The sequence below is a fragment of the Bubalus bubalis genome, chromosome 10 (genome assembly GCF_019923935.1).
Source record: "Bubalus bubalis isolate 160015118507 breed Murrah chromosome 10, NDDB_SH_1, whole genome shotgun sequence".
Classification (NCBI taxonomy): Eukaryota; Metazoa; Chordata; class Mammalia; order Artiodactyla; family Bovidae; genus Bubalus; species Bubalus bubalis.
In genome coordinates, this window is record NC_059166.1 from 95,103,195 (window position 1) to 95,119,906 (window position 16,712).

The 16,712-nt window shown below is 40.4% G+C and overlaps 1 protein-coding gene across 1 annotated transcript in view; it reads right to left on the bottom strand.

The window, feature by feature from the left end:
• Window positions 1-16,712, bottom strand: part of COL19A1 (collagen type XIX alpha 1 chain) — a 448,270-nt gene that overhangs the window by 307,527 nt on the left and 124,031 nt on the right. Inside the window, exons 10-12 of the mRNA XM_045161980.1 lie at window positions 13,358-13,366; window positions 9,249-9,293; window positions 6,481-6,525 (exon numbers count right to left, since the gene is read on the bottom strand). Coding sequence (XP_045017915.1) covers window positions 6,481-6,525; window positions 9,249-9,293; window positions 13,358-13,366 — 99 coding nt within the window. The remainder of the gene's footprint in view (window positions 1-6,480; window positions 6,526-9,248; window positions 9,294-13,357; window positions 13,367-16,712) is intronic.

Genomic DNA, 16,712 nt, shown 5'->3' on the forward strand with positions numbered 1-16,712 from the left:
AGTTTTAAGAGATGAATTAAAGCAGGAATCGTATGCTTTTGTTAGTTTTGCAGTTATTGTTATTAGTTTAACTCAGAGTAAAAGAAAAGATCATTGATCAAGATGCTGCCTGTAATTTTTAAAATGAGTTAGAACCTGCTGGATCACAAACACTGTGGGCTTCAGAATATGTCAACGGTTGTACACTGTCACATCTCCTGGAGCTGTGGACAAAAGTAATTTGGTGGTTCTTTTCCTTTTCACTAAACTTACAAGATCTTGAGGAGATCAAATAACTTTAATATCAAATGGAAAAGTTTCACACTTGCTGAAGCATCTGAGATCCTTGTAAGAATCTGCTGCTGTGTGTGCCCATGATGGGCTTCCCAGGTGGTGCTAGTGCTAAAGAACACGCCTGCCAATGCAGGGGACATAAGAGATGTGGGTTTGACTCCTGGGTCGGGAAGATTTTCTGGAGGAGAGCATGGTTAACCACTTCAGAAATCTTGCCTAAAGAATCCCATGAACCAAGGAGCCCAGAAGGCTATAGTCCATAGGGTTGCAAAGAGTTGGACATGACTGAAGTGATTTAGCACACACACATGTACCCATGTTATCTTAAATATCACTGTTGAATAAACCAAAATGGGCAATATTTTAGCTAGAAAATATCAGGAACACTGTGACATGAGTAACACTTGCTACTGCATGTTTTTCACAATTAAATGATATTTAACAATAAAGTACAGCAGAATCAAGTTTAATGCAGAAGAAATTAGTTTTTAAACTTAAGGCAATGGCACCCCATTCCGGTACTCTTGCCTGGAAAATCCCATGGATGGAGGAGCCTGGTAGGCTGCAGTCCATGGGGTCGCTAAGAGTTGGACACGACTGCGCGACTTCACTTTGACTTTTCACTTTCATGCATTGGAGGAGGAAATGGCAACCCACTCCAGTGTTCTTGCCTGGAGAATCCCATGGACAGAGGAGCCTGGTGGGCTGCCATCTATGGGGTTGCACAGAGTCGGACACAACTGAAGCGACTTAGCAGCAGCAGCAGCAGTAAGGCTTGATTGACAATATAAAAGTGATAATTTTAAAAGCAAACTAAATTACATGATCTGAAACAACTGTTTACAAATATTAAATTCTGTTTTAAAGCAGATGTTTGCATTTGCTTTTCTATTTACTCTTTCCTTTCATAAATGCAGCCAAGTAATATTCCTATTTTCACAAAGATCTAAAGTAAACACTGGGATCAAGTTTAGGAATAAATATCACCTCACTGAACCTCTGCCAAATGGTCTTTTTCTAAAGTAATATTCATAGTCTAATTATTGCCTTTATTTCTGGCCATATAACAAGAAATGATTTGGCTACATCAAAAGAGTTGGCAGACTCTTCACTACCTCATACCAGTTAGAAAGCTCATCATTTAAAAAACCTACAAACAATAAATGCTAGGGAGGGGGTGGAGAAAAGTGAACCCTCCTGCACTGTTGGTGGAAATATACTTTGGTTAGCCACTAGGGACCACAGAATAGAGGTTCCTCGAAAAATTACAACTAGAACCACCATGGTGGTAGTTTAGTCTCTCAGTCATGTCCAACTCTTCGCAACCCCGTGGACTGTAGCCCACCAGGCTCCTCTGTCCATGGGATTCTCCAGGCAAGAATACTGGAGTGGGTTGCCATTTCCTTCTCCAGGGGATCTTCTCAACCCAGGAATTGAACCCAGGTTTCCTGCATTGCAGGCAGATTCTTTACTGACTGAGCTATGAAGGAAGTCCAAAGCAATCTTGCTCCTGGGCATGTATCCAGAAAAGACTATTAATATAATTCAAAAAAGATATATGCACCCCTATGTTCACCACAGCACTATTTACAAAAGCCAAGAAGCCTGGAAGTAACCTAAATTTCCATCAACAGAGGAATGGATAAGGAAGATATGGTTCGTATATACAATGGAATATTATTCAGCCATAAAAAAGAATGAAGTAATGACATTTGTAGCAGCATGGATGGACCTGGAGATTATCATACGAAGTGAAGCAAATCTAAGAGAAAACTAAATAAGAGTAAGAGAAAGACATGTGGAATGTAAAATATGACAGAAATGAACCTATCTACAAAACAGAAACAGTCACAGACACAGAACAGACTTGTTGCTACCAAGGGGAGGGGCTGGGGGAGGGGTGGATTAACAGTTGGGATTAGCAGATGCAAGCTTTTACATACAGGATGAATAAACAGTAAGACCCTACCACATAGCACAGGGAACTACAGTGTCCTGTGGAATTTTCCATAATGGAAAAGCATATGAAACAGAATATATATATATCTATATCTGAGTTATTTTTCCATACAGCAGAAATTAACACAACACTGTGAATCAACTATCCTTTAATAATATGCATTTAAAAAATAAGAGTGAACTCTTCTCTTAGTTTATTGCTAGCAGTAGCCACATAACATCTATGGTAATACTGAAGGAACCTAAGGAAAATCTCTCAAAGAAGGGATGGTTGTGACCAGTCTGACAGAAACAGAGAAATTCCAATGTGGACCTCAGCTGGGGGTCAGTTCCTCAGCCTGAATATAGACCTCTCCCTTCCTGACTCCTGGGCCATGCTGTCAGAGATCCAGGGATCCCTGGATGATGCTCTAACCAGGAACAGGGTGGTGAGTCAAGGTCACTCCTAAGATAAACCAAAACATGGTGAATCTGAAGAGGGCTGTCTTCTGGGAGAGTCCTACCAGTACCACAAACTAACCTTTGAGGGGAAGAATGATTCTCTCAAGTAATTTTCACTTCAGGACTGACTTGTCTGGTCCATGTCCAGGTAATGAATTATTTATGTTTCTGTCATGTTATAAACTGCAACAGACTCAGGAATATGCTTTCAAATGAGGTCCTCTATACTTGTTCAAGTTTCACTGTGTGTGTGTGTGTGTGTGTGTGTGTGTGTGTGTGTCTGAACTGAGTGCAGCATCTTCAATACATTGAGGAACCATGTGACAGGTTTGGATTAAACACCCCTGAAAGCTCCTTTTCTAGCCATAAAGAAAAGCAGCAGATTTCTCTACTTGGTTTATTATATTGGGTTATAGAAATATCACCTGAAAACCTTTATGTGGCATTTTCTTTTAGTTGATAAACTTTTCTTTTTTGGTCAGAAGCCATGTGGCTGTGATAGATACGGTATCTCTAACAATAACTTCCTGAATTATTTCACTTTGCAACTAATGAATTATGTCATTTATAACAGTCTAATTTTAAATATCATATATGAAACAAGTCGCCAGTCCAGATTCGATGCACGATACTGGATGCTTGGGGCTGGTGCACTGGGACGACCTAGAGGGATGGTATGGGGAGGGAGGAGGGAGGAGGGTTCAGGATGGGGAACACGTGTATACCTGTGGCGGATTCATGTTGATATATGGCAAAACCAATACAATATTGTAAAGTTAAAAAATAAAAAAATAAAATAAAATAGAAAAAAAAAATAAACACAGTAAAGGCCACATTAAAGTAACTAAGGAAGAAAGGTGAGTCTTATTTTCCCTGCATACTCAGTTTTCCACAAAGAACTGAGATTCAAATGGGATTGTCTTTGTTCAGAAAACAAATTGGGACATAAGCAATCCAAAAATCTCATTCTGGCTTCACCCTGAAATGAGCGCCTCACATAATTTTCCTGTTTCATCCAGAAACAAAAAGTTACTAATCTAGAAACGAAGGCTTGATATCAATCATTTATCTTAGGGAAAAATATGTGTGGTCATGTATCATAATCAAACAGCATTAACACTGAAAAAACTAAAACGTCCCACAAATGGTAAATGATAATCAAAACAGAACACATTTTCTAATGTAAAGATTGTTATGTAAATCCTACATTTGACCATTAACCACTTGAATTGTGCTTATCATTCAAGATATAGTCTTTTCTCTTTGGTGCTTTCTTTCTTTCTGATATCTCAACCGTATTCTCCACAAGTGTTTTCGCTCCTGGTGAGATGGACTATCTGAAGGCAACAGTTAACAGACATAAAGAATTAGAAGGAAAATCTTTGAAGACAAATGTATTGACTGTTTTTCTGTAACTCATAACCTGTGAGAAACTATTTATTACTGAGCAATACTAACTCTATATGTAAAATATCAAAACAGCCACCAAGATTTTAGTGAGACAGTGACTTTAAATTACAGAGAATATATCTGTTTTTCTTGCTCATTCTCATTTATTCCTACAGGTAAGGTCCCGTTAATAAAATAGGAATGTATGTAAATAAAGCATTCATTTAATGCCATGGTCTTGCAATGACCGTTATTCTAAAGCAAAAATATTCAAGAGACTCCTAAGAAGGAAGATTCTTTTAAAAACTAATCATCACTCAGTGGACTCCTCAGTTATAGGTTTATTGTATGGCTGTCCTGCCTCCCTCTCACTGTTCTGTGAGGAAACGTAATTACCAAATAGCTTATAACATGCATAATTTATCTTATAATAGATGCTCATTCTCTCTATAAATACCTAATGAAGAAGCAAGTTACTGACCACTGCCCAGAAAACTCAACACAGGCCATCCAGTCTAATTTGAGATGATCTTTTTCCCCTTCTAGCCTCCATTCTGGCCGTCCAATTACATGGCATTTTATGAAACAAAAGAATGGTGCTGTTTTTGTTCTATTTGAAGATAAAGCTAGACATATGAAATGCAGAAGAATGCAAATGATTGTGTGAAGGGAAATTCTGGATAACTAAGACACTTCTATCCTATATAGTAGCTTAGTGGTAAAGAAGCCACCTGCCAATGCAAGAGATGCAGTTTCAATTCCTGGGTCAGGAAGATCCCCTGGAATAGGAAATGACAACCCACTCCAGTGTTCTTCCTTGGAAAATTCCCCTCTTACACTGTTGGTGGGAATGCAAACTAGTACAGCCACTATGGAGAACAGTGTGGAGATTCCTTAGAAAACTGGAAATAGAACTGCCATATGACCCAGCAATCCCACTGCTGGGCATACACACCAAGGAAACCAGAATTGAAAGAGACACGTGTACCCCAATGTTCATTGCTGCACTGTTTATAATAGCCAGGACATGGAAGCAACCTAGATGTCCATCAGCAGACGAATGGATAAGAAAGCTGTGGTACATATACACAATGGAATATTACTCAGCCATTAAAAAGAATCCATTTGAATCAGTTCTAATGAGGTGGGTGAAACTGGAGCCTATTATATAAGTAAGCCAGAAAGAAAAACACCAATACAGTATACTAACGCATATATATGGAATTTAGAAAGATGGTAAGGATAACCCTGTATGAGAGATAGCAAAAGAGACACAGATGTATAGAACAGTCTTTTGGACTCTGTGGGAGAGGGCGAGGGTGGGATGATTTGTGAGAATGGCATTGAAACACGTATATTATCATATGTGAAACAGATCACCAGTCCAGGTTTGGTGTGTGATACAGGGTGCTTAGGGCTGGTGCACTGGGATGACCTAGAGGGATGGTATGGGGAGGGAGGTGGGAGCGGGGTTCAGGATGGGGAACACATGTACACCCGTGGCAGATTCATGTCAATGTATGGCAAAACCAATACCATATTGCAAAGTAATTAGCCTCCAATTAAAATAAATTTATATTAAAAAAAAAAAAGAAGAAAATTCCATGGACAGAGGAGCCTGGTGGGCTATGGTCCATAGAGTTACAAAAGAGTCAGACACTACTTGGCAACTAAACAACAATAAGACACTTCTATCTTCCGTGCTTTCAGTTCAAAGCCAATTGCTTTGAACCGAAATTCAAATGATTTCAGCTTGAATTGATTCAGAATGATTGCTTGAACAGAGGGGTTAACAACTTGCCTCGGCTCCAATCTGCAGCCCTTTCCACGTGACTTCTCTTTACCTCTGAGTCTGGTAACCAGCAGTCTGAGGGGATTTCAGGAGTTCCCTATGTCTGATCTGTGATATCACACAGTCTTGGTTTTCCAAAACATTGCTTCTGCCTTTTAAATATTCTCTTTATTCAACTCTTTCACACTGTTCTATTTTGAATGTGCCACCCATTTTCTGTTGGATCCTGTCTATTACAATTTATTTAGTTCTACCTATTTATTTCCTCAGGGAAAATTCCGCTGATGGCATATAAATAAAGCATTTGTTTAGACTTGGACATGTCATCGTCCATCAGTGCTGTCGTGGCACAAAAACACAGTAAATATTTGAATCATTTCTATATCAGTGGAATGATTTCACTAGAAATGTGTAGAAATAACTACCACCTAAACAAGTTTAGAAAGATGTCTGACAGTCATTGATTTGCTAAGTCTACTCTAAGTGAGACAAATATTTTATAGAATTTCTATAAAATCACTGAACTGATTTTATGGAAAGCACAAAATCAAATTAGATATTCTAGTCCAGAATATTTTCAAGAACACAGCTTGTTCTCACAGTTAAGTATGAAAAGTGATCTTTACCTTCTCGCCAGTTTCTCCTTTGCTGCCTTCAAAACCTTGCTCTCCCTGCAGAAGAGGAATACGATGTGTATAATAATAGGTACACTACTTTTAACACATGTAATTATTACAATAAAAGTAATAGTTTCTAAATTTGAAAAATCAATAACTGTATATATTACAGTGTTTCTAAAATATAAGCTGAAAACCAATATTAAAGTTACACAAAATTTTAATTACTCACTGAAGGAATGATTTTCCAGGGTACAAACTCTATAGTTTCACTACTTCCAATGCAATTTGATACTCACAAGCCTGAATTTCTCCATCCATAAGACCTTTCTCATAGGTTTTTTGACAATTGAATGCATCAAATAGTGTGCCTGGCAAAGACTGTCAGTCACTATTGCTATTACTACTCTCACTGTTGATGCCACTAGACCCGGTAGGGATGTCCTTCTCAAGCTGACTTCCATGAAGACCGTTCCAGGGAGAGGTGTGTGATGAACGAGCCGAGAGTTCTGGCTCCAGCTCTGAGGCCAGCGCCAGGCTCCTTCCCACCCAGATGGCCTGCCTCTCCAGCACAGAACAGGGTGGGCTCTCACTCACCATATTGACTCTGAGAGGTAGAAACCCCCTGTTCTTCAACTAAACCTCTCTGATCTGACAAGCTTATTTTCCCACTTAACTCTGTACAGATATTTAGAGCACTGATGTTTCATTCATAAAATCAATGACTATTCATCGAATGCCAAATGTATGTCAGACACTCATGACAATACAGCCAGCAAGGAAATGTTGGGAGGGTCATACACACCCCTCCACCTACAAGAAGTGCTCAGTAAACATTTCCTGAGTGCACCAAGATAAGGGGATGAAGGGTTTTTTATCCCCTGTTTTTTTCCTGCAATTCTTCAAAATATAATTTACATCATACATTGAAAAGAAATGCAGCTTTTTCCTATGTGTATATATAGTCTATGTATATTATATATAAAATCATATGTATGTATGTATGTATGTATATGGACACATATATACATGATTAAATAATTACTTCTGCTTCATCTGCTGTCCCAGATGGTAAAGAATCTGCCTGCAATGCAGGAGACCTAGGTTTGATCCCTGGGTAGGGAAGGTCCCCTGGAGAAGGAATGGCTACCTACTCCAGTATTCCTGCCTAGAGAATTCCTTGGACAAAGGAGCCTGGTGGGCTACAGTCCATGGGATCACAAAGTGTCAGACATGACTTAGCCATTAACACTTTCACTTTCTGCTTCATCTATCCAAGGTACCAGGAAAGAAAGCAAGTTAGATTTGGGTACATTTGCCACTGAATGTGTGGTCTAGCTTTTTCTTCCATTTTTCCTAAAATATAGACTTTAACTTGATCTGTTGATTCAAGCTGACACGAAGCTGCTAAATGGCCCAGTACCCCAGCCACAATGCTAGCATGAAGCAGCCACCACAAACAACTGCTGGAAAGTCCAAAACTGTTTCCCAGCAGATAAATCTACACATCCCTTGGCTAGCAACTCGACTCACAGATGCAGCACATGCTGTATTACTGGGTTTTGTCTAGAACTGCTGGGAAGAAATGCAGAGGCTTGCTATTTCTTCTCTGCCAAATCAATCTTGGTATTTTCATCAAGCAAGTAAAGGAAGATTTCTTCAAAAGCTATAACTATAGGTAACTGCCTATCTTTTTATGGTAGTTTTTTAGCTACAGAGCAAAACCTAGATGCTATAGTAACGTCTGACTTCCGGTTGCTAAAGTCTGTGAAACATCTCCAGAGCATAGAAATGACATGACTGGTGGGCATTTAATATTGCATCAATAATGCTCTCCCCTGTGGTGGGTTATCTGGGTGGTATCATGACAGCTGGCCCCACCCAAAGTGGACCCTCATCTCTTCAGAAAACTGGAATAAGCCAGTCTCTGTGTTTCCAATAATGCTGGTCAGATCCAATCATATTTCTCCCCAGGAGAAGAAATCAGCCTTTGGACAGTAAAAGATGAAATGAAGTTCACCTTGGTGAAAAGAAAGATTCTAGGCCCAAAGAATCTGGCCAATGCAAAAATCCTTATTATGTACAAATTTATCATTCTGAAACATTTTTTGAGGAGATCAGTTGCAACATCTTTGCAATATTTCATATTTTATGCCATTGTAACTATTACATTTAGCTCAATCTGGGAAATAACAAAAAAGTAACCACAAATAGTCAAAAGCAGTCAATCCTGTTCTAGACTTCATTTAGCTTCCCTGGGGGCTCAGCAGTTAAGAATCCACTTGCCAACGCAGGAGACCTGGGTTTGACCCCTGGGTCAGGAAGATCCCCTGGAAAAGGAAATGGCAACCCACTCCAGTATTCTTGCCTGGGAAATCCCATGAACAAAGGAGCTTGGCAGGCTACAGTCCATGGGGTCACCAAAGAGTCAGACACGACTGAGTGACTAAACACCACCAAAATTTAGACTCTTGGTGAAAACATTCCCAGAGCAGCTATCACACTCCCAGGCCCCAGAAAGCACCACTACCCATTCTCCAGAGAAGCATGTGGCCAAGCCCCTCTCATAAAACTCTGCCCTAGAGCAGCTCCTCTGAGAAGGGATGGCTACCATGGGTTCTCTTTGAGAAGAAAGATCAAGTGGTGGTCAAGTCAGGGGACTAATTCAGTCTCACCAAATTTCCTATATCTTCACTATATTATGTGCAACTTCAACTTTTGAGATGTTAAAAGTTCTTAACTAACATGAAACATTAAAAAAAAAAAAAACTGTTTACCTTTAGACCAGGTAAGCCTGGAGTGCCACGTAAACCATTTTCACCCTAAAAGAAACACACAGAATAAATTTCATTAGTCACAAAACACAAACGAATAAAGAAATTCTGCATTGCTAACCATCTGTTCTAGAGTTGTGGGGCAAGGCAGCCTAATGCTGAATGTTCAGCGAGTACAGGGGCTTTGCATCCACCCCTCAGCTGCCAACTCCAGGACTGCAGCTCTCATTCAGAAAATAAGAACGCGGAGGCTCTGGCAGGTTGCACCTAACTAGGAGCATCACCTAAGATTTGAACGTAGGTCTCTGATTCGACGGCCCATGCATTCCCATTTGCTACTTAGTGTCCTTCATTTTATTTTCTCTTTCAAATCTCTGGGCATAATGTTCTAGTCTGACACAGGTTCTCTATGGGCCAAGTACTGTTCTGACAACACAGTTATGACCATCTTCTTACAGATGATGATACAATCAGGAGATAGAACTGGAATTAGAGTTCACATAATTCACTTCTATGCATCTAACTGCCCCTTTTCATTGTCTTATGGAAAAGATTTTGTTCTGGTGACCTCTTATCTAAAAACTTATGTGTGTGTATCTATGTGTGTGTGTGTGTGGGTGTGTGTGTGTGTGTGTATATACATGTTTGTGTATATATATATATAGCACCACCGACTCAATGCACATGAATTTGAGCAAACTCAGGGAGATAGCAGAGGACATAGGAGCCTGGCATGCTACAGTCCGTGGGGTCACAAAGAGTTGGATACAACTTAGTGACTTAATAACAACAGCAACAACTATATATATATACACACACATATATACATATGTGTATAGCCTCAGATATGCATATGACACCACCCTTATGGCAGAAAGTGAAGAACTAAAGAGCCTCTTGAAAGCGAAAGAGGAGAGTGAAAAAGTTGGCTTAAAGTGCAACATTCAGAAAACTAAGATCATGGCATCCAGTCCCATCACTTCATGGGAAATAGATGGGGAAACAGTGGAAACAGTGGTTGACTTTATTTTTCTGGGCTCTAAAATCACTGCAAATGGCGATTGCAGCCATGAAATTAAAAGATGCTTGCTCCTTGGAAGGAAAGCGATGACCAACCTAGACAGCATATTAAAAAGCAGAGATATTACTTTGCCAACAAAGGTCCATCTAGTCAAGGCTATGGTTTTTCCAGTAGTCATGTATGGATGTGAGAGTTGGACTATAAAGAAAGCTGAGCACCGAAGAATTGATGCTTTTGAACTGTGGTGATGGATAAGACTCTTGAGAGTCCCTTGACCTGCAAGGAGATCCAACCAGTCCATCCTAAAGGAGATCAGTCCTGGGTGTTCATCGGAAGGACTGATGTGGAAGCTGAAACTCCAATACTTGGCCACCTGATGCAGAGAGGTGACTCATTTGAAAAGACCCTGAAGCGGGGAAAGATTGAAGGCAGGAGGAGAAGGGGACAACAGAGGATGAGATGGTTGGATGGCATCACCGACTCAATGGACATGGGTTTGGGTGGACTCCGGGAGTTGGTGATGGACAGGGAGGCCTGGCGTGCTGCGGTTCATGAGGTCGCAAAGAGTCGGACACGACTAAGCGACTGAACTGATACACGTATACATATATATACATATATATGCGTATATACACACACACACGCACACACACACATATAAAGAGCATATACTTTCTTGCTCATTCCTGCCGATTGTCTTTAGATCAGTTTTAAAGACATGCTGATGCTGTTTTACTTGAAACAGTTACTTGGGAGAATTTTCAGTTCTTCCCAGTTCATCTGGTTCCTGTGCTGGGTCTGAAAGTTTTTAGCAGAGGCCTATCAGTTTCCATTACTGGAATTCACAGGCCATCTCTTCGACAAGCCTGCTTTGCAAACAGCACATGAGCTAGAATGAGATATCCAGGGTGGAAGTGCACATTCCCAGTGGAGCCTCAGGAATTCAGCTGCTCCAAGGAAGTGACTTGGGCTCCCGAGTTTCCAGGTTTAGAAAGCTCAAAACAAACTAGCAATTCTACTGACCACTTTATTTCCGGCAAACATTTTTAAGACAATAGTTTTTTTAAAGTATTACCTAGAATGAAGTTAGATATCACTTCTTAGAATTTTTAAAATAAAATTCAAATACATGAAGAAAAAAAGCATGTCTTCAAATTTTAAAATAGCAATAATATATTCTGTTTAAGCCTAGAAAGATCTTTATAATTTCATCAATTAGTACATTTCTGGAAAGGTTCCATCATTTTTAGCCACAGCGTACTGCTCTACGTGTGTGCTCAGTTGCTAATTCGTGTCCAATACTTTGTGACCCCATGGACTGTAGCCAGACAGGCTCCTCTGTCCACGGGATTTTCCAGGCAAGAATAATGGAGTGGGTTGCCATTTCCTCCTCCAGGGGCTCTTCCTGACTCAGGGGCCAAACTCACATCTCCTGCATCTCCTGAATTGGCAGGCAGATTCTTTCCTCACTGAACCACCTGGGATGCCCCATACTGCTATATACATGCACATAATTTTAAAGATGAAGGCTTTTCTTCAGTTAAATTAAATTATCTGTGTTGCACAGTAAAACTGCTATTATCACAGAATATACTGGACACCAAAGGCAAAACTTTGTGGGTAAGTTTAAGAAGTGTTGAAGCAGCAATAAAATACAATGTATTTATTTATGTAATAAATATATTTATATTATTTAAAAAGGTATATAGTTTTAGACCTCGGGCATCCCACAATTACATTAGAAACTTCCCATTTTGTTTAATAAAGTGATAGTCAAAGCACATTCAGATTTGACCCCAGGGTGCATTCTATGGAAACAGCTTCTGTTACTCATCACAGAACTATGCCCATTTGTCCATGAGGAACACAATTATTTTCATGGGTTGGTTCAATATAACGTTTTATATCATTTTACAAGTTACACATGATAACAAGATATGGTATGTAATCCAGTAAAGCACGCTGACCAGGGCACATTGCCAAAAATATTTTTGGAAAAAAGAGAGTAGTACCAGTAGCTCCCTGCTTTCTTTGTTCACCGCTCATGCTTATATGCCATATGCTGTGAGAACTGGCACCTAAAGACCCACCTCTGGGGTTATGTCAGGTTAGGGTCACACCTGGATGACCTGGCAACTGGGTACCAAAAGTCCTTAAAAGGAAGAAAGCTTCTCTTTTTGATGGACGTTGGTCTTATGACTGTTATAATGAAAATGTTTTCCTATGGCCAGTGTTAACTGACCTCTGATCTTTCCTGACCAAAAATTTGTTTTGTAAACATAATTCTAAACTCCATGATATATGGAATTTAGAAAGATGGTAACAATAACCCTCTATACGATACAGCAAAAGAGACACTGATGTATAGAACAGTCTTTTGGACTCTGTGGGAGAGGGCGAGGGTGGGATGATTTGGGAGAATGGCATTGAAACATGTTTAATATCATATATGAAATGAGTCGCCAGTCCAGGTTCGATGCACAATACTGGATGCTTGGGGCTGGTTCACTGGGATGACCCAGAGGGATGGTATGGGGAGGGAGGAGAGAGGAGGATTCAGGATGGGGAACACGTGTATACCTGTGGTGGATTCATGTTGATATATGGCAAAGCCAATACAATATTGTAAAGTTAAAAAATAAAAATAATAAAAAAATTTTTTAAAAAGTATGATTAGCCCTTTAAATTTAGGTTAATTGGAACACTATACACGAAACAAATTATAGAATAATTAAAGTGGTAATGTAAATAAAACTACTTTAAAAATTAAAAAATAAAATAAAATAAACTCCATGATACCCCAATCGACAGCACTGATCATTCTCCCAGGAAATGAGTTGGCTTCACAGGACACAGTAACATGTGGAAGATTTTGAGATATCAGGAAAATTTTGATGCTTAAACTGTGCAACTCTGGTATTCAGAAACATATTTATTTTCTTCTCACAGATTTTCTTAAAGTTACCAGAGAGGTCTGTCATAGAAACTTATAATCATTTACAACCATTTGGCATTTTTCCAGTCCCTGAGGCACAAGTTAGCATATTTGTTTTCGACTCTATCCCAAAATATTATTAAGTAGCATAACAACTGGCCTTCCCTGGTGGCCCAGCTGGTAAAGAATCCACCTGCAATGCAGGAGACCTCATGTGATTCCTGGGTCTGGAAGATTTCCCTGGAGGAGGGGTAAGCTGCCCGCTCCACTGTTCTTGGGCTTCCCTGATGGCTCAGAAAGTAAAGAATCCGCCTGTAATGTGGGAGACCTTGGTTTGATCCCTGGGTTGAGAAGATCTCCTGGAGGATTGCATGGCATATGGCAACCCACTCCAGTATTCCTGCCTGGAGAGTCCCCACGGACAGAGGTGCCTGGCAGGCTACAGTCCATGGCGTCGCAAAGAGTCAGCCACGACTGAGCGACTAAGCACAGCATAGCATAACAGCTGAAGGAAATAATAGTCTTAAAGAGCAAAATTTTGTTTAAGAGATTAACAGACTATGTTTCTCCTGTCAATATTTTATCTAAAACCTAATTTGTGTCAATAGAATCAGCCTTCCTAACTCTGAATCACAGTTTCAAAACTCTTGTGCCCATGCAGCTTGGGATCAAATTGAATTCTATTCAATAAATGCCTGCCTGAAATTACTGGAGGAGCTGACAGCTGTTTTTTCTAAACTCTTGCTGTCCCTTGGTGTTCCTAGTCTCAGCACAGGAAGGATTAAGAAGTTTCTTTGGCTTCCCATCAGTATTTTAGCCCATTATTGAAAGAAAATTACAATCAATGCTTCTTGTCGCTACTATCATGTTCAAAGCTTGTTTCTGTGGCATGTACCTTCTACTTCAGGTTTATCCATCAAAGGGCCTGTGCTCTTTTCTTATTAGGAATTCAAGGTCCAAATGGGCCACAGATGAATATGAGTAATAAAAAGCAGGGGAAAAAAATCTAACATTGCTGCTGAGAGCCTTGCCACTATGTTATTACTGCAATACATAGCGTGTCTTCAACTTCACAGTTCAGTTCAGTTCAGTCATTCACTCATGTCCAACACTGTGACCCCATGAATCGGAGCACGCCAGGCCTCCCTGTCTATCACCAACTCCTGGAGATTACCCAAACTCATGTCCATTGAGTTGGTGATGCCATCCAGCCATCTCATCCTCTGTTGTCCCCTTCTCCTCCTGCCTTCAATCCCTCCCAGCATCAGGGTCTTTTCCAATGAGTCAGTTCTTTGATTCAGGTGGCCAACGTATTGGAGTTTCAGCTTCAGCATCAGTCCTTTCAGTGAATATTCAGGACTGATCTCCTTTAGGATGGACTGGTTGGATCTCCTTGCAGTCCAAGGGACTCTTAAGAGTCTTCTCCAACACCACAGTTCAAAAGCATCAATTCTGTGCTCAGCTTTCTTTATAGTCCAACTCTCACATCTATACATGACTATTGGAAAAACCACAGCCTTGACTAGACAAACCTTTGTCGGCAAAGTAATGTCTCTGCTTTTTAAAAATGCTGTCTAGGTTGGTCATAACTTTCCTTCCAAGGAGTAAGCACCTTTTAATTTCATGGCTGCAATCACCATCTGCAATCATCACTGACCTAGAGCCAGACATCCTGGAATGTGAAGTCAAGTGGGCCTTAGAAAGTATCACTATGAACAAAGCTAGTGGAGGTGATGGAATTCCAGTTGAGCTATTCCAAATCCTGAAAGATTATGCTGTGAAAATGCTGCACTCAATATGTCAGCAAATTTGGAAAACTCAGCAGTGGCCACAGGACTGGAAAAGGTCAGTTTTCATTCCAATCCCAGAGAAAGGCAATGCCAAAGAATGCTCAAACTACCACACAATTGCACTCATCTCACACGCCAGTAAAGTAATGCTCAAAATTCTCCAAGCCACGCTTCAGCAATATGTGAACCGTGAACTTCCAGATGTTCAAGCTGGTTTTAGAAAAGGCAGAGGAACCAGAGATCAAATTGCAAACATCCGCTGGATCATGGAAAAAGCAAGAAAGTTCCAGAAAAACATCTATTTCTGCTTTACTGACTATGCCAAAGCCTTTGACTGTGTGGATCACAATAAACTGTGGGAAATTCTGAAAGAGATGGGAATACCAGACCACCTGATCTGCCTCTTGAGAAATTTGTATGCAGGTCAGGAAGCAACAGTTAGAACTGGACATGGAACAACAGACTGATTCCAAATAGGAAAAGGAGTAGGTCAAGGCTGTATATTGTCACCCAGCTTATTCAACTTATATGCAAAGTACATCATGAGAAACGCTGGACTGGAAGAAACAAAAGCTGGAATCAAGATTGCCAGGAGAAATATCAGTAACCTCAGATATGTAGATGACACCACCCTTATGGCAGAAAGTGAAGAGGAACTAAAAAGCCTCTTGATGAAAGTGAAAGTGAAGAGTGAAAAAGTTGGCTTAAAGCTCAACATTCAGAAAATGAAGATCATGGCATCCGGTCCCATCAGTTCATGGGAAATAGATGGGGAAACAGTGGAAACAGTGTCAGACTTTATTTTTCTGGGCTCCAAAATCACTGCAGATGGTGACTGCAGCCATGAAATTAAAAGACGTTTACTCCTTGGAAGGAAAGTTATGACCAACCTAGACAGCATATTCAGAAGCAGAGACATTACTTTGCCAACAAAGGTCCGTCTAGTCAAGGTTATGGTTTTTCCTGTGGTCATGTATGGATGTGAGAGTTGGACTGTGAAGAAGACTGAGTGCCGAAGAATTGATGCTTTTGAACTGTGGTGTTGGAGAAGACTCTTGAGAGTCCCTTGGACCGCAAGGAGATCCAACCAGTCCATTCTGAAGGAGATCAGCCCTGGGATTTTTTTGCAAGGACTGATGCTGAAGCTGAAACTCCAGTACTTTGGCCACCTTGTGCGAAGAACTGACTCATTGGAAAAGACTCTGATGCTGGGAGGGATTGGGGGCAAGAGGAGAAGGGGACGACAGAGGATGAAATGGCTGGATGGCATCACTGACTCGATGGACGTGAGTCTCAGTGAACTCCGGGAGTTGGTGTTGGACAGGGAGGCCTGTCGTGCTGCGATTCATGGGGTCGTAAAGAGTCGGACACGACTGATCGACTGATCTGATCTGATCTGAATCACCATCTGCAGTGATTTTGGAGCCCAGAAAAATAAAGTCAGCCACTGTTTCCACTGTTTCCCCATCTATTTGCCATGAAGTGATGGGACCGGATGCCATGATCTTCGTTTTCTGAATGTTGAGCTTTAAGCCAACTTTTTCACTCTCCTCTTTCACTTTCATCAAGAGGCTCTTTAGTTCTTCTTTGCTTTCTGCCAAAGAAATTTGGAAAATTATTGGTATTTAAAAGTTATTGGTATTAAAAATGATTGGTATTAGAAGTTATTGGTATTTCTCCTGGCAATCTTGATTCCAGCTTGTGCTTCCTCCAGCCCTGCA